Genomic DNA, 19,750 nt, shown 5'->3' on the forward strand with positions numbered 1-19,750 from the left:
ATACAGTCTCAAGGCTTTAACAAAAGCCAGTATCTGAGACGGCTCCACAGAGGCCAGCTCTCCATCCTCGACATCAGCCGTACCCTTTGTGTGGCTTTGCTGAAAATGTTCTTATATAAGCCCATTCCACAGGAGTTTACTGTTTAAGATTATTCCCAGATGTCAAATATCTTCCTATGATCGCAGTATTTCTTTTTCATCTAGTTGGATTCTTTCAGGATCAGGTTTTTCAGAAAATTGGAGTTGCAATTTATAAAAACTTATAACTTCATCATTGCTTGTTTAGGACACCCTGTATACAACAAAATATTTTTAGGATATTCAACTTTATAAACCATGCAACATTTATATTAAACTTTTTTTTCATATCTTTCTCAACAACGACGATGTATGTTCGCACCCTGTATGTTTTCCCAATAATAATATTTCAGATATAAGTAGATAAAGAAAAACGCGGAAGTTTCCAATTTCAAATAAAAGGTGTGTACGTTTGGTTGTTATGGTGATAAGGGCGGTCTTGAAAATCGACCCTTATTTCCAAACGACGTGCGCCCTTCTAGGACGCATGCGCCATTCAGATTTTTAAAACAAAACTCGAAATAGGTGAAATGTTAATAGCGGCTTTTGCGGATAGTTTTAAATTATATTTGAAACCCATGTCCTAACAAAACAGTATGAATGAGGACTAATTGCCTTAATTTTCCGGTAAGAATTTACATGTAAAAGCAACTTTTTTTTAGTTATCGAATTTAAGATCGATACTTGGTTATTTTTAACAATGTAAATATCAAACTGGTTCTAAGTGGAAAAATCTTGTCAAAGTTAGATTTTTAAAATTGGGTGATTCGTAACCTGTAAGATTATGTATCGATCGCATTAATTAAATATTTAGAGTGCTTATTTTTGGTTTGGTTAGGCAGTGTTTTTATAACTTCTACATAATACGAGAAAGACAAATAAGATATTAATATTTGTAGATAGTCATCACTTTGTTGATGCTATCGTTGATTCCATGGCCGGGTCCAACAATTTTCAAAATATCTTGTCCAAGAGATAACGCAAGGATAGTAAGAAAAATAGTCCAGAGCAAATGGATTCCAGTTTTAGATAAATACAAGGTAAGCAAAAAATATGTTTTTAATCAGTCATTTTAAATACGTATGTCGCCGGACAACTGTTGCGAAATATGAAATACATTTCTTTAATTAGGGAAATACCATATGATCGAAAAAAACGGCGTCAACGACAGCTGGGGAATGACAATCCATGATAATTTTGGCGAGGTCAAGTCAACTTATGTCATTTACTTGGCCCATACTCTTCTTTATTTTTTAATGGCGCTTACCGCCAGTTGGCCTTAAGAAGATTGTATTTTATTTTGATATTGAGTAAAAATGATTTTTAAATGATATAGTTTAAAATTCGAGAACATTTTTTTTTTGTAGAAATAAATTTGTGTGTATCCTTTTTTAATCTCTCTATAATTAGTGTTTATTTTTGACAGATTTTATGTCAATTTTTATATAATACAGTAAATGTCTAGAGATTGACCTCGCCAAAATTATAATTGATTGTAATTCCCCAGCCGTCATTGCCGCCGTTTTATTTCCATATACGGTATCTTCTAAATATTATGGTCAGAAATAAATCTAATGAAGTTGGCCATAAACTTGTATTATCTATTAAACAACACTATTTTGCAAGTTAAAGAGTTAAATATTCCATAAGAAAAAATAGAAATATTCAAAATAAGGTGGTTCTTCAGATCATTTTTTAATGAATAGGAGGACATTTATAATATACACTATACAGAGTAATTTACGACGATGGTATGTTAAATGTATATAAAACGGACAGGGCCATTTTTTTTCAAAATTTGGATCTTTAGATAAATGCTTCTGCTCCATGGACTATTATTTTCAAGATTGTATTGTTGTCACTTTATTTAGAAAGTAGTAGAATCAATGTAATTTTAAATGAAAAGCCTGGTTTATTATTACATTTTTGAATATTATTTTAATTTCTCATAATTTTTCTATTATACTTATTTATCTTCGTATTTTTCTATTTATACTTCTAACAAAACACGCTGGATAACTTTTTACTGTATACTACTGTACTTTTTAATCTGATTTTGAATTTTGCTTCTCAACCTATCTCGCTTATTTTTCAATGGACGTCTTCTCTTAGGAACCCTTATGGTGCAGTGTTTGATGATATATGCATCCTGATCCTTCTTGATACGAGACTTGTAAAATTTTGCATGAAATTGAGTTACGTCAAGATTAGATAACTGAAAGCATTTAAAGCTCTTTGTATCATGTTGACACACGGGATAACTCGGTGGTTTTTTAGCTGAATATCTAAAATACACGCTATTTTCAACTTAAAAACTTTACGCGAGAAAAGAAACGTTTACCTTTTCTCCAATGCAGCACTTCTTTTCCATATTTTTTCATTTTTAACTTTCTTTCGAGCTAAATAAGGGGTTCTTTCTGTCGGGGCAGTCATATTCCTAATTATAATAAAACAAACACACTAAAAACACTTTGAATATTGAACGACAAAGTCTTCTCACCACACTGTTTACAATAAAACTAATAATACAGAGTTAGCCAGCAACGGCGTACCACGGATATAACTGATTTTGGTTATTATATATATATTATTCCGCATGGATATCGTATGGATAATATCTGATTTTGTACGTTGCTGGATATATCTGCATTTGCGCGTTTTATATCATTGTATATATCTTGCTTTGAACTTCAGAGAAATATTTATCCAAGATTTGGTATGCGAAATAACTTATTTTGAATGTTGGTTATGCTTCTAATCGACGCATTTTTATGAAAATAAAAATATCCATACATTTACAGCAAAAATCAGAAAATTGGAAATATCTGGTTTTGCATCTAGGCGCCTCATATTTTTTACGCAAAAAGTAACAGAGATGTAATTTTTTTGGCTCGGTAGTTTTATACAAGTACGGAAAAAAGTTATTACGCTTTAAAACAGTTAAAACACATGTAGGCGGCGCCCTCTATTAGTAGGAGTCATATTGATATCAAAATCAAATTTATCATGTCAAAAAACTCCCAGATACCAATTTTCATCAAAATATTGACGTTACTTCAGAAATTATTTAGGAAAAATAGAAATAAAAATGAAACTTCTACACCCTGTATCTCTGAATTTAAGCATTTTAGGCAATACATTTATACGAACTTTTTTTACTTATTTTAATCTGCAGAATATGCTGCCGAAGTTTCCGGAATACAGTTTGGACCACCCTGTGTATATACCAAATTTAAAGAGCAGGGAAATTTTGAATTTTACTATTTTATCATTCTGTAAAACACCTTGTTGTTGGTAAAATAATTTTACATGCTTAATTTAATAACTTAATATTAAATGTATTAATATGTCTAAAATAGGTTAAGTTACCACTAGAATGCCCCTTTCATCCTCAACGGGACATATTTGGTCCACAACAAGCTGCCAAAAAACAACACAGACCTTCACAATGGACCTGCGGCATATGCGGAAAATCATTTTTCGAAGAGAAATATTTAGATATGCACTTTGACAATCGACACAAAGGATATATAAACATGGTAATAGTTGTTGTGCACAAAAAAAATATTATAGAAATACTTTAACAACAGAGACAGGTTTTTATTTAATGAATTGCTATTGTATAACTATTATTTAGAAAAATAACAGTGCGTAACAGGCTTTAAAAATAACGGCTTTATTTTAAATCAAAACATTTTTTTATAGTTTTTCCTGTTTTTAAATTGATTTCAACTCCAAAAGAGGGTTTATGTCTAATACCATACGATCGAAAAAAAAACGGCATCAAAGACGGCTGAGAAATGACAATCGATGATAATTTTGGCGAGGTCAAACCCTAGACGTCATTGCCTGGCCTTTACTCTTCTTTTTTTAATACTTACCGCCAGTTGGCCTTAGAAAGGTTGTAAGTTATTTTTATACTGAGTAAAAATTATTTTTAAATGATGTAGGTAGTTTAAAATTAGAGAAAAAATATTTTTTTGGAAATAGGTTTATGTGCCTGGAAACGCTCTATCCTTATTTAAACTTTCTACAATTAGTATTAATTTTTGACAAGTTTTATGTAATTTTTAAATAAATGACTTCTAGAGATCGACATCGCCAAAATTATTACCGATTGCCATTCCCCACCATTGACTAAAGAATACAGGGACTCGTAACGCCCATCTCCTATGGACTGGAGCTGAATTTCTGTTGTTAAACGCCATTTTTTTTTGAGACAACGGGTGTGTCTCCAGCGGCAATTTTAGCGATTTTTAATAATTTGTTGTGTGCAGTGAACTTTGTATAAACTTTATTACAATGGTGATTTGTTCAGCTTTCAAGTGTAAAAGTCGCAATGATGAGAAAGAACCATAGACCAAAGGCCTAGTAAAAATATTTATCAAAAATATAAATATCTGTTGAAGCACCAAAATTGAGAAAAATATGTGACATGGCACTGTTTGGAGACATTGTAACAATTTGGTTTCGGGTGTTACTGGTCCTTGTTTCTTTAGTCGTTGTTCCCCGCCATCTGTGACGCCATTTTTATTCAATCATGCGGCCATTTTTATTCAATCATTTATTCAAACAGACAGTATTCAAAGTTAAAAAATAGGTTGGGGAACGATAAAAGAGGACCCGCATTGAATCGACTCAGACGATCGACTAGACTAAGAGCTACCAGCAGCTTTTGGTATAAATATATATAAATGAAATCGATTACCGGTCCAAAACTTACGCGTGCGCGGGGTTTCGTCGACCGGTCCGATGATTACATTTTATTTCTATGTAAACCAAAACCTGCCTACAGCTCTTAGTCGAGTCAACCGGTCCGAGTCGATTCAGCGCGTCCTCCTTAAGCCAAAACTTATCTGGATTTTTGTAGAACTTCTCCGAGTCGTAGCACAAAGTTTTTTTCTATTATAATGAGTTAAAAGGACTGACATGATTTAAAACAGGATGATTTTAAACTGTTTTAAACGCAGCCTAAACGCAGCTTAAAAGCAGTTTTAAACAAATATTTAAAAAAGTAATGGTGTTTTAAATACGTTTAAAATATAACAACCCTGGATTTTAGGCTGAAGACGCCGTGTGTCTAGCAGACTATTGCGATATAATGAGATGCGACGTGATCAACAGTTTAGAACTTAAAACTACTTCTTCGGACCACGATAATACGGATATCGAAATATGGCGAGAGGGATCTTCATATACTAAAGCACTAACAACTTCTGGACCACGGGATGTAGCTAAATACACTGTCAAGACAGATAATTTCGTATTTTTGCAAAAAAATGGGAAAGCTGATCAGGAAGAACTGAGGAAACGGTGCCAAAAAACAGACGCTCCTGAGGCTGCAAACATGAAAGGTAGGAATTTGATATAATTAATTTTTCTTACTAAAAAATAATTATCCATTTCGATCTACAACTAATCCTTTCCGCAAACCCAACTTGATTTTCACAATTTATATATTTATGATACGCTACTCCTTGTTTTATAGTTACACAGGGTGTACAATATTCCGTGGGCATAGAATTACTACATATTTTTGGAATCAAAACAAGTTAATTGAACACAATTTACCTCTATACAAAAGTGCTTAATTTGTCCACTGGAGACTAAAAAACTGGACTTAAAATAAAATGACTTAAGTTGTCAAAATGATTTAAATCATAAAAGACTTAAGTTTTCTGTGAGCTTGCAGCTCTGTACTCGGGGTACTCATTCAGAATTTTTTTAAACGGTTTTCAATCTTGTTGGAAATATACTTCAACGTTTCTTTCTGCATGCGGAAATATTCGTAAAATTTTTGATGGTGAGCCGTGATGACTATGAACGTACCTTTACACTAGAGCGCTCGGTCATGTCAATCTCCGCCTTAACGTATTCCCCTAACGTTTTTTTTTAATTTTAGAAAGCAGCTCATCGAACCAAGTAGACAAAACTCTACAAAATACCAGTTCTGACGTTTGCCAGAGCGATTTGGTAGATTCGGCTCTACCGGCACCTGACAATCGACAGCAACGCATCAACGAAATTCAAAAGTTAAAAGCCAACTGCAAACCGGAAGAGTTGCAGAAAATTAAGACGAAATGTGAGATTTTGGTTAGAGATTGTATAGCTAGTTTGCTAATTGAACTAAGTATTAAGGATTTTAAAGAAGTGGAAGGTAATTAGTAAACATAAAACAAAATTGAACTATAGTTTGTCCAAAGAGGGCAGACTATAATTAAATTTTGATTTTTGTTAACTCAAAAGTTTTTTTGTCCAAAAAAGTCTATATGGGTATTTCGCAACTGTAAGAAAATCTACAAAATAAAATAGTTATTTTTTGTAAACACTTCTGCGTTAATCCAAACGGAAACTACTTGTCAGAAGTTAGGTTTACTGATATACAAATTTGCGTGACGAACAAAAAAATTCTTAACGTTTCAGAAAGTTTATCTCTTTCCGTCGTCGGAATCAAAAAAAATACAAAGAGTAAAGAAAAAACTATTTAAAATATTTAAATTCAACTATTCGAGAACATTTAGTTTTTTAAAACAGATACGTCTATAAAAACAATTGACGTTCTGTTAAAATGACATTATATATCAAGTTAAACTTCAAAATTAACAATTACTACCTGATAACCTTTGAATAAGAAGACTAAGGAAGGAGCTTTGAATAAGAAGACTAAGGAAGGAGCATATCAAAAATCTTAGGTGCACCGCGATGGGCCTCAAATATGGCCGACTTAAATTCCGGTTTATCAGTGCCGTTCTAATTTTATTTAAAAAATGTAAAACTATGATGTAGGGTGGACGTGGGATAGACTCAATAATTTGTAATTTTATTTTACGTTGTAAATAAATGTTGGTAGTTATTAAAATTGTTATAAAAATATATAATTCTAATAAAAATAGGTAAGTTATAATAAGTATTTATTAACACAAACATCCGATACGCTACTGAAGCAGGTAAGTCAAATTAACGTATCAAAATTCTTTGACATCTGATCTTTGACAAGTAGTAAATAAAAGCTAAAATGCAAGAAAATATATAATTTAGTTAATTTAAATCAATTTCATAAATGATCGGTTTACTACACGTATGTATATTATATATAGTCACTTACTAGCGAAAAGTTTTTCCATTATTTCACTCAGTTTTTGCCGAGATTCACTGCACGCTACACAACCAACTATTTTAGTGTCTTTTTCGATAAATCGCGATAATGTCACTGTTAATTTAAGTTCTGCCACAATTTCCATCTAGATTTACTACCTTTATACAACTATCAGTAGTAGAATAAATAATAAATAACATAAAATAAGCTCCGTAAAGACTGACAAATCCACAAAATTTCAAATCAAATTCAAATGTGTCAAATGAATCGTCAAACAGAACTGTCAAGGATCCCCACCCTAGAGAGCTTTTTCCGCCCACCATGCATGAATACATGGATAGCATTATGCTCCTTCCTTAGTCTTCTTATTCAAAGCTGATAACAATTACTTAATAAGGTAAAACCAAAAAGCCCCAAACTTTCTGTATGATTATTTTTAATTTTTACGTATGTTATGTTTATTTATGTTATAGTCTTTAAAATCAAAGAAGCGATTGCCATACATTACTAATATCTACAGATTCATGAGCAATACATTTATTTTTATTAGATTGTATTAAAAAACCTCTTTTATTTTTCTTTTAGAGGCTATCGCTTCTTTCATCATAATTTTGGCGTTATTAAAATTTATTCTGTGCCCTGTGTCCCATGAATGCTAACAAATCATTTGAAAATCTCCCTTTCTTAATAATCTTTATGTTCTTTAATTCGAACATTTAAGGGTCTAGATGTTTCACCAATGACACATTAACGAAGTTAATGTAATTAACATAAGTAACTAACTAAGTAACTAATTAGCTAAGTAACGAATACATACGAGTACTCAAATTTTCGATACTTTTACACCTCTACTGGAAAAAGCCTTAATTTAAAGAAGCCGTATTCATATCTAGCAATAAGAGCTTTAGGGATCCAAGTAACCATAAAACGGACCAATGGGTGTATTCTCAATGGACAACCTCATGCTTGACTACACCCAACTATTTCACGAGTGAATGTTCTGCTCTAGTATATAAGTAGTTTTAGGATTTTAGATTGGTTCACACTTGATAACGGTCAGTGATACATCTGACCCAAACGTTGTATAAGTAAAATAAATAGACAATACGTATTTAATGGTCGATATAATAATGAACAATAAAAGTCCGAAAATAAAGAAAGGGAATGCGTTTTGGCTTTTCATTTAGTTGGAAAATACCTTTATCTTTTTAATAACACACTTAAACCCCAATGGTGTTAAAGCTTTTTCGTTAACAAGGCAGTACATGAAAAGTTGTACAAGTGAAACCAGCTGTACCAACTTCATTACCAGTGAAAATTTGTTCGATTATTTTTCATGCTTACTGCCTTGCATACTGCACAAGTAACTATTTTCAAGAATCTTTTAAAGATTCATAATAATCGCACTATATATAATTCAATTCCTAACACAACATCTTCCCAAATTTGTACCATTGCACAAAACCAATTAATTATAAAATAAACTCAGGAAAAAGGCCAACAAATCAGCAAAAATTAAAATCAGTTTCAAATATGTCAAGTGAAACGACGCCAAAGAAAACTGTTAAAAATGGTGTGTCATGATGTCGTTTCCATCTGTAATACAATAATATAAAAACAGTAGACTCTTTCATCAAAATTAGTTATTATAGAAAGATTAAAATTTCAACTGGAAATGATAATTGATTGATACAGAATATATTTTGTTCATCATTATCACAGATTAGAATTTAAATTCCAGCCGCCTCAATTAAACACGTTCTTGGTTCATATTTTAGATGAATTCAACAGAGCAGTGTGTTGGTATCTAACATGTGACAGATATTGGGAAGATTCACAATCAGACATAAAATCGTTTCCATGGGGATTGCTTTGTATGGTTATGATGGTACTATCTCTAGGGGTGTGTCTCTGTTACTACGTTGTATGGGTGTTATTTGAGTAAGTACTATAAACTATTACATAAGGTTTAAATAATTATAACTGTTATCTAAATATTAAAGAAGGATATATCACTAATAAAACTGTAATGTCGCTAATAGTTAGCTAATAGTGTGATAAAAATTAAATTATAATAAACTTACAAATGTGTAATGTTACGGAGAGTAATTTAAGAAATTTATTGAATTAAATTTTATTTTATCTATTGCTAATTTTTCCATTATTATTTAAATTTTCCATTTCCAAAAAGTGAAATAACACAAAATAATACGCGATGACGTTTATACCGAGTATTTTTTAAAAGTGGCTTACCCCTATAGGTAATTTTTTTATTTTTCAGATATAAACGAGATTTGGCATGTTAGTATATGACATAAATCAGAATTGATTGACGTATTCAATTAGTTTCGGTTGACATTTTTGCTTAAAGTCAATAGTATTTTAAATTTCAATCTAGAATGCCATGGCTGTATTAAAACCATTAATTCTTAATCAAGGAGCATTGGAAAAATACATTTGATAGTCTAATGTTTTTCGTGGCGTTTCCTAGCCAGTTGAAAGATTAATCGTATTTTTAATCATAACTCAATTTTTTCAAAACGAGTGTGGCTCATTAGCATATATGGAAAAAGCATTTTTTTAACAAGTAATTTGGTACCACATATTTGGTATTTCGAATCAAATTGTCGTTATGAACACAACCATTGCACCCTAAATTGAAATTTAAAATACGTTTTTTAATTCAAAATGTTAAAACTTGACATAATAATATATATCATTCTATTCATACTGTCATTTTCTCTAACCAAACCGAAAATATTTGAATACGTCAATCAAGGGGTGTCTCACTTGGATAAAAAATGTACATGTACTGCCAAAATATCCTTTTACTGCCAAGCGACTGCCAATGACTGAGAAGAAGACTGCCTATGTCTGCCATATAATTATAGTCGACTGCCGTAAGACTGATGCCAACGACTGCCAAGAATATGTACAATTGCGATCAAAAAAAGTAGTACAACAAAATATGATTTAATCTGCTGGTTTATAATAAAAACAAATAATTGGCGCCGGAAGGCACATATAGCCGCCCATACTAAAATAAGTAAATATGTTAATAAAATAAAAAGCTGGTAGGCAGTTCTTTTAGTTTCAAAGTAAAGGAATTTTTCCAATTTTGGTCCGCGGTTATTTCCCCTATCCGCCTGGGGTCGCGTCCGATGGGAGAACGGATTACGGAAACACGGAATATCTCAAAAACTGCGACTCTGACGGATTTTGATGTTATTACAAATTTTGTTGCAAATAGTATTCCTAATCTTAAATTGAAAACCGCGTTACGCTAGTTACTGTAATTTTGGAGTTACGATTTTTTTAAATTTTTAACCCCCTCCCATACCCCCTTAGCAACCCCCACCCCCACCAAAAACTAATGGCCAGATTCTCGGGTGCCACATTTTGTGCCAAATTTGGTTAAAATCGGTTTAGCGGTTTTTGAGTTATCGTGTTACAGACGGACAGACAGACACCATGAAAATATTTTGTATTTAGGTTATTTATGGTCTAAATAACTCATTTTGAGTGAAATTAAAAAAACTTTTTTTTGCCGATCTTAATAGCCTACCATACCTATTGGTATGATCGGCTAAAAAAACTTGAAAAATTGCCCATTTTTAAAAGGTAGGTAACTTTTTTATACTTTTATTTCGCCACGTATACCTACCAATTATTACCAAATTCATGGTAACGCCTAAAAAGTTAGGTGGCATAATTTTATTGTATTGTTCGACGATATCCACTTCTCGATATCCTTATAGACCAAGAGTTCTATCTGGGACTACTAATTCTTGTACTACTTTTTTTTGATCGCAATGGTACATGTAATTCCAACAGTGAGACAGTACTCGACGTGAATCCATCCTGATTTATGTCATATATAACAGACCAAGTCTCGTTTTATTGTCCGAAAAAATAAAAGTTATAGGGATAAGCCACTTTTAAAAAAACACTCGGTAGGTATTGAAGACGTTTATGTATAATAGAAGTTATGTATAATAGAATATATTTTTATTCTTTTTCTAAACGTTTTAATAAATAGAACTCTAAATTATAAGCGAAGATAAAATATAAATCTAATAACACACAATAACACGGCAGAGAATAAAATTTGTCGTTATTTAATAAAATAGGCCTATACTGTTATATATTTCAGAATCTGTTATGATTCACAAAAACCGATATCAGTATTTTTAGTACAGACGATGTCAGCGTTACTAGTGCTAGTATTACTGACAGATCGACACCGTCACCCGCGCATTTACTGAGGGGTGATATAGTGTCTACTAGTGATGGCCACCACGTTTATTCAGAGGATTACATAGGCGGCGATAAGGACAATGAGTACATCTATGTCACTTATCCCCCAGATTTAAAAAGAAGACTGTTAGAAAGGTAAGCCTTATGTTATTGTAAAATGTTTACGAGGGTAGTCTGAATAGTTTCTGAACTCACTTCTTCTAGCGCCTTATCTGATGAGCATAGCAAAAAAATGTCAAAGTAGATAGAAAAACATGTGTTGTTACATACGTTACTCAATAACGCTTTAACTACCTGTGATTTCAAATTTATTTTTCGTTCCTTGAGCCAATCTCAATTTCATCTATAAAATTTGGGCATGATTATGTTGGTGTTGGTGTATATGAAATCGGAAATTTTTAATTATATTTTATACACGATATCTGGAGTAATTGAAAAATCTGATATTTTGAAAACTTAAAAACTCTTCCACTGTATTGTCAATAAAGTCAAAGAAATCTAAACATTTGTTTTTGGTGCTCTTACCAATGGTCTACAAAAGAGTGCCATACTTTTTTCCGGTTCAAAAAGCATTTTATTTCGTTGATTTGCTAGTAGGTACTTTTCATGTCTACCATTCTTCAACATACCAAATATTATTTTTATCAATTAGTTTATATCAATAACAATGTGCCCAATTGCACTCAGTATTACTTAGCGACATTGATAGATATAAAAATTACGTTATCTTTTAGTATTAAAATTTTTGGTTCGACTGAGTATTGACTTGAACTACGAGAATTTATGCATGAGCTAGGCAACTGCCCCACTCTGTCCCACCGTGGCTACCCAGCTTGTCTGTCTTCAAAAGTTGGTCGTGAGCATGTTAGTTTGTCCAACGACAGGTTCTCTGACAGCGACAATTTTATCTGTCATTTTAACTAACAAGAAAATTGTATTTTGTCATTTTTTGGATGTCATCTGTCGAAATCCTCCCTGAGTCGTTGGACAGAGTATATATTACAAACTATACAAAACGATTGGAAACTTAGTAGTCTCAAAACTTAAACTGTAAATAATAGTATCATTCATATCAACTCGGCGTCGACCGCCAAACAACCCATTCGTGGACCTATTATAATTTACGTAGAAAGCAGAGTTCGAGACGCTTTCGTTTCGAGTTTGAGACGACCCGTGTGTGCAAGGTCGTCTTAGAGTCTGTCACGCGACATGCAAACCAATTGTTCATATTTTGTTGCATCAAGGCTGCCATACACATATATGATTTGGTGAGGTTGGAAACTTTCAGGCTATCGTCGTACTAGACCAATCCCATCTTTGAAAATATTCAATGTTTAGTTAATCTAGATTAGAACTTATTAAAGTTCGTTTCTCTTGTGGCTTAATTTCAAAATATTGCTTAAAACTAGAGAACAATTAATAAACTAAACCAAGAATGTTAAAATGGTAAGCTAACTTTTAGAGATTTATTAGATTATATCGCATTTCAATATTACCTAGTTGTCTTAGTTTAGATATTTAGATTAGAATGTATTACACATTTTTAACTACTTTCAAAAACTATGGCTTTAAAATCGAAACAAGTAAAATTACCATAACATTTCCACATATCAAATTCCCAGCCAAAGAACGTTTGATGTTACATACCGTGCTGGCAACTGTTACTCTTGGGTTGGTATTTACATGTGTGGAAGTAAATCGCAAAAAAAATTACAACGACTCGTTAATAAATAAACAAATAAAGTATCACGAGACGTAATTAAGTCGTGAAGCATGATGTACACCTTACCCTAGAACTTTAAGTACTGACAGAGGTACTGATTGTGTCGACCGGTCAACTGCGACAAATCTGCTATATCCCCTTCCACGTCTCTTAGCAATGTGCACAGTTTCTCGATTCATTTCATACGTTTGGCAACGTGTTTACTGTTCTCTCTTTGTTCAGTACATTATAAACGCATTGTACTCTTCTTACATACGGAAATCTCGACCCAAGACTAACCTTTGCCAGCCCTTAGAATATTTATAGTGGGTTGACACTGCTACTCTATTATTTTGTTTAATTAAAATATTTTTTCTTAGCTGCTACAATCGAACTACACGCTTGTGAGGTACTAGAAAGTTTAGGAAGAGCTACTTTTTCATAAAACAATAGAAAATATTAGTTATAATTAGATAGACCAAACTTGTACACAGAATTTTACTCAGAAATGTTTAGATTCGCTTAATAAAATGCTAAACCAATAAATATCCTATATTCTTAATTTAACGTAGACGTTTATTTACACTAAAGGATTTTAAATCTAAATTTAACAAAAAAATCTTCAAGCTAGAAAACTTATATACTCCTATTTCAGTAATACTCATAGACCCTTTTTTGGGTCTCTCAACTGATTAAAATGTAGACATAGTTTTTACCTCCCTTTTGTTACGCATTAGAAATACAGAAAGCTGACTTAGGATGGCGTTGATATATCTATATACCTTTTATCTACGATTGAAAAAAAAACAGCGTCAGGTTGACTTGGAAATAACGATCTACGACATTCCCCCTATAAAATGGCAGCGATCTTCATTTCCAAGCCAACACTGACACGTTTTTTCCATTCTTATGGTATATGCACTAATACTAGAGAAAAGACATCCAAAAATTAACAGAAAGAATACTCTTCAACCTCTGCTTCAACTAAAATGACAGACATAATTGTCACTGTTATATATTCTCTCATATATTTGGATACACTATACATTTATACATCAATAAAATAAGCATTACATGAGTAAAATTCTGATGAAAGTGTTCATTTGTAGATTTCTAGTCAAATACTTGTCTTTATAGTGCCTAACTCCTTATTATAGTCTATAGATGTTTTAGGTAGGTTTACTTTAAACATATTAACGACTCTATAATTCTTATTTAGATATAATTTTATTTATTTCTTGTATTATAGATAGAGTTATAATATAGTTCTTTATATAATTAATCGAATTATTTTACCTACTTTCTCATTAATAAACTCTTTTGTAATACTTATTGTACCTGCATTTTTTCAGGCCCAACAATATTGTTTAGAATGGCTGTGGTGTATGAACAAATATACTCTAAGATAACACTATAGATTTTTTTATTACTGGATGTAACCAAAATTCTTTTAAATATCTGAACTCATTATAATTTCATAATAAAATATTATACAAGACCTAGTGTTCCAAAAAAACTCCATATCCCCCAGGTTCTTAATAATTCTTCCATTCTGTCTTTTTATAAAATATTTAGATAATGGTAGCGAACTTTTTAGAATTTTGTAGATATACAGGGCGATTCAAATATATTTTTATACTAAACTTGTCATTTTTTTAAAGAAATCCTGTATTTTTCGAATTCAAATATTAATGATACAGGATGTAAAAACTTTAAGAAATAGGTCTTGTGTAATTATCTTAAATACCGTTTTTTTAATTTACTGTAGGTAGCACTGAACATCAGTGTTAAAAATTTTAATAAAAATTAATAATAAATTAGATCAAATAAATACCATTTTTTATATTTTAATTTTATTAATTGAGTTTAATAAAATTGCGTTTATCTCATCAAGGAAATCAAAATCGACAAAATACCAGTCGAAAATCGAATGATTGGCATTAAATGGCCTACATAATTGTGCTGTAACGAGTCAGTAACGTAGTTTCTTTACAAAATATTCCGGTAATAACCTATAATAATCACATTCCTGGTAAATCTGTCGACACTTTTTATCATTAAAATATGTACCACTTAAAGTAACTTTCACTCTCAAAATGTCATTCGAATTGCCACAGGCTCTTGGAAGAAAATTAATTATAGGTAAAAAAGAAGAATGTAACCTGTAACCCCCTGTGTGTACAAAACAAAGCAGAATCGGATATACGTTGATATGAAAAATAAATCTTATATTTATACGAGCAACCTCCCCACTGGAGATGGCACATATTTGTGTTGAACCACCCTGTATACCAAATGGAAATAATGTACTGAAGATAGGGAGCTTTTTTCATTCACTGGATCACTCTGTAGAGCGATAAACTTACAGTGCAAATGCCTATATCCTACCATATATCCTATTGATCAACTAGGGATTCCTATATGTATAGGCTTGGTGCATTCTCCGCCGTTGCTGTCACCATCGTAGAATACCGTAAAAAGCCGACTAAACAAACACACGGATTAATAGCGAGTTCAGGAAAGATTGTAAAAAAATTAAAAATGTAAATCTTTTGATACCTTCATAACGTGTATTATAATTTATTACTCAAGCTAATAAACTTTGTAGATTAGTAATAACATGCCGCGCCGCCTGCTTCAACTACCCTAGCGACCATAGTTTTATGCACCGATTTGGGAGATAACTAGGGCTATCTGGACTGTAAAGTAATTCTTTAAAGGTATATATAATTATAATTTTAGAACACGGTCATAAAAAGTTTAAGCACTAGTTGATTAAAAAGACGTATACTATTAATATTGGTTAAATTATATTTTATCCTCATAGTAGGACATGCCTATTTAATTTTATGATTGTGTAATGCACACAAGGGAGTAAACAACTGTTTACTCACTTGTTTCGTCGAACTGCCTGAGTTCATTTTTGTTTTTGATCAAATCGGTGTGATTTGTAATATATTGTTCCGGGAGAGTTCTATTGTTATTACACTCAACAAGCACGCAATTATGCTCTACTTGTCATGTTGACATTTTTTCGGCAATTTTATTATCATTTTAAATTGTCACAAGATAACGCATCGCCCAGTTTGGGTTCTTTTTCACTTAATTTTTACTACCCGAAACGGTGCTACATCACACAAACTTCGTACCTGAGAATATAGTTTCAATAACTGCACTTGTAAAAACTAAAATACCTACTTAAATATATGACAAAGCCACGATATTAATATTATTTCAGTGCGATTAACATGAACGGCAACTGGAATTGCGTAAAATACAGCACCGGAAAGTTTTGATTCCTGCCGTACCGAGCGCTACTGTCGAAATTCCTAAAATTGACCGAAATGCACCAAGCCTATAAATTGCCAATTTTTATGTGCTTATTAATTTATTAATTAAGCTTATTAACCAGTTAAAATAAATAAATAAAAAAATCTATTTGTATACATTTATTATAAGCCCAATAACGCTATCATACAGTAATCAAATGTTTATAACAAACTGGAGTTATCACTCATTATATGACTTGATTTGTGTTTTACCTTAAAAACAAATTTCAATTTTGAATTTCATTCTTGCTTCTTCGGTTCGGTACCAACTGCAGTACCAACATCAAAATACTACTAGAAACTCCCTCGATGGAACAGACGTGCAACTGGAAATCCTATAAAAATTAGGATTACAACATTACATTCATTCTTTCTCATTCATACAAACGCGTATCTAAAAAAAACGTAAAAACAGTTGGTTAGAAATCGTTTTAACTAAAAAAAAAATATGTATGTTTTATTACTTTGGAAATTGAAAAAAAACTGCAGGAGATTAGATTGAATAAGCGGAAAGTTGGAAGAAAAAATGATGGAACGGGATTTGAGAAAGAGGAACATTAACATTCACACACTGACTCTCGCTTTCCGTCACTCGTTTATCTACAAAAGAAAAAATATTAAGATTAATACGCGTGTGGAGAGGAATTCGGTCTCGAGATGGAAGTTAGCGCCTTCTAAAATTGCGATCTCGGCCACGATCCCGCTCCCTCCCTTGATCTCTGCGTCCAGGAAATCGAATCTCCTCCATTCGACGCTTGTTCTCCTCCAAGCGGGCCTGCCTTTGTTGCTGTTTCAAAGCGATCTGAAAAACAAAACAGAATATTTATTTGCTAGTAGAGATGAGCAAAACTGTGATTTCCCAATCGCAATTGAAACTGCGATTTGAGTTTTCAATCGCAAACAAATGAGTTTGCGATTTTTAAATCGCAGCAACTGGAACCTGCGATTTGCATAATAGTAGGTGTCGTCACTGGAAACTGTCCCACGGGGGTAAACTTCGTGAGGTGGAAAATTTCCAACGATGACTACAGCATAGAATGCGGAGGGGAAGAATAAACTATAGAGCACCTGCTCTGCCACTCTCAGGCACTGGAATATCGACGCTTTAAAACTTTAGGGCAAGGTTTTTTGGAGGGACTAGACGAAGCAGCAGAAGCCAACATCAGCGACATCGGGAACTTTGCAAAGAGCTGGAAGTGCTTTAACGCAAAGATATAATGAGAGGAAGGTTTGGTACAACAATACAGGGGTATCGCAATGGACCCAAGGTCTCCGAGTGAGGGATCAAACATGATCCCAAACCCCAGCAACTTAGCCTAACCTAACCTAACCTAACCTGCGATTTAAAATCGCAATCGCAGGTTACAGTCGCCACATATTTACCAATCAAAATTATTCGTAAAAAAATGATTTTTCTAAATATGCCAATGAACCACCCTTGTTCCATTTGAAAAAAATTGAGATATTAAAAATACGATTTGGGCATCCTTTAACTGGTCGGGGCAAGACGCGAAAAACTATAGACGATCGAATCTCGAATTTATTTTTCCAAGGCATCTTGATTAAAAATTAGTGTTTTTAACATAGCTATGACATCCTAGAATGAAATTTAAAATACGATTTTTAAGCGAAAATGTCAAAAGTTGCCATACGATATGCCATTCTATTCAGAATGTCATTTTCTATCAAATAAAGTAAAAAAATACCGAGGAGGTAATTTGAAAATCAAAAATTGTAGTCATTTCCAGGGAAACAGGAAGTGGCCGAAAACAATTGAATACGTCAATCAATCCTAATTCATGTCATATACTAATATACCAAATCTCGTTTTTTATAGAAAAAATAAAAAAGTTATGGGGCTGAACCACTCTTGAGAAACACCCGGAATATTATTATCCATAGAAAAATAATACCTGCTCTATAAATAAATAATATCAGAGAGAAAATTCAATCGCAGTTTACTATAAAATGCTTCAATAGACCACAAAATTACATTCGCAACAATATCGCAAATCACAACTCAACTCACTAAAAATTCAAACTCGCAAATAAAGTCAAGGTCCCAGTTTACAAAGTCACAATCACAGCAAAATCGCAAACAAGTTGCAAGTAGCAGCTATATTGCTGAACCAACTGGTTGCCTAAATTGAAACTCGTAAGAAGAACTAACTAAACTAACTAATAGAATAAATCGCAATCGCAGTTTCCTATGAGAGCCAATGGCAGATTGCGATTTTAAAATCGCTGCGATTGAATCGCAGTTTGCAATTTTTTGCTCATTTCTATTGGCTAGTTCCGGCTGGTACTAAAGGATATAAGAGTACTTGCCCAACCAACCGCTCATATAAATAGAAAAAAATAAGCCCACGACCACAGAAAAAAGGGAGTAAAGCGTTTTAGCGTGTAAAGCGATTAACGCGTCTTTTTTAAATATTAAGAAGTGCTAAACGCTACACGTTTTTGGTCAGGCCACTCAAATACCGTCATTTTAGCAGTGTGGTCTGAATTTTAATGTGTAATACAGTGATGTAGGCAGCTTAATGACAAATCAAATGTATTAGAGAGAAAAAAGTTGGGTTGATACATTTCTTCTACGCGGTATTGCCGGATTTTGCATCAAAATTTCAAACCGCACAAGTAGTAGCGTTTCCGAAAAATGTTGCATCTAGGGTTGGAACTTTATTTTTCACAATTAGTTACTTTTAACTACTGTAGTGGATTATACTTAGCTTAGACATATTATCTTCATTTCAATAGTATACATATAATAATAATAATTTATTTTCTTCTACACACATTTTACTACAAACGTAAAAACCGGCAACACTGTACGCCGCTTTTTATTTTGTCTCTCTGTCTATCAACTGGTCATTTATATTATTCTCTTACATTAACGCCTTTAGGGCCACAGACCACACTTCTAAAATGATCAGGTCGGTATGTTCGTGTTATTTTCTTTCTAATCGGAAAAGACGCTTTACGCGCTAAGGCGCTTTACTCGCTTTCTGTCTGGACGTGGGCTAAGTATGCCATTGAAGAACAAAGCCAGGTTGGATCAAATGAATTTATCACTTTGAATAAAAAGACTAATGGTGCGTAAACAGTAAGCCATGAACTTTTTCAAAAATCTGAAAGCCGCATATTTATAACCCCACAAAACTGCAATTTTTTTCCATTTAACCGACTCTCTATTTCCAGTAGTTTCTGAGATATCCGTAGAGAACATCGTAGGAAACTCACCCTGTATATTATAAACGCGAAAGTTTGTTTGGATGAATGTATACATTT

The 19,750-nt window shown here is 32.6% G+C and overlaps 2 protein-coding genes across 8 annotated transcripts in view; one reads left to right on the forward strand and one right to left on the reverse strand.

Annotated features, from left to right (window-relative positions):
- Positions 1-17,011, forward strand: LOC115889565. 6 transcript variants are annotated; one of them, XR_004051470.1, is made up of 8 exons: positions 1-705; positions 978-1,118; positions 3,438-3,617; positions 5,141-5,432; positions 5,981-6,235; positions 8,953-9,115; positions 11,328-11,566; positions 13,514-14,479. XR_004051470.1 is itself a non-coding variant. In XM_030909617.1 (8 exons), the coding sequence occupies exons 1-8, from the start codon at positions 679-681 to the stop codon at positions 14,502-14,504; spliced, it is 1,284 nt and encodes a 427-aa protein (XP_030765477.1). In that variant the 5' UTR covers positions 1-678; the 3' UTR covers positions 14,505-17,011. The 6 variants fall into 6 exon arrangements, 5 of the variants coding, with proteins under 5 accessions (XP_030765477.1, XP_030765475.1, XP_030765479.1 ...); XM_030909617.1 differs by lacking the exon at positions 13,514-14,479 and adding an exon at positions 14,486-17,011 and having other exon boundaries at positions 11,360-11,566; XM_030909615.1 differs by having other exon boundaries at positions 2-705; positions 11,360-11,566.
- The window catches only part of LOC115889564 (apoptotic chromatin condensation inducer in the nucleus), a 16,187-nt gene continuing 13,004 nt past the window's right edge, over positions 16,568-19,750 (reverse strand). For both annotated transcript variants that reach the window (XM_030909613.1, XM_030909614.1), the window contains exon 7: positions 16,568-17,264. In XM_030909613.1, coding sequence (XP_030765473.1) covers positions 17,127-17,264 — 138 coding nt within the window. In that variant the 3' untranslated portion in view covers positions 16,568-17,126. The remainder of the gene's footprint in view (positions 17,265-19,750) is intronic.

The sequence above is a fragment of the Sitophilus oryzae genome, unplaced genomic scaffold, assembly GCF_002938485.1.
Source record: "Sitophilus oryzae breed Bouriz unplaced genomic scaffold, Soryzae_2.0 scaffold_815_pilon_pilon, whole genome shotgun sequence".
NCBI classification, from domain to species: domain Eukaryota; kingdom Metazoa; phylum Arthropoda; class Insecta; order Coleoptera; family Curculionidae; genus Sitophilus; species Sitophilus oryzae.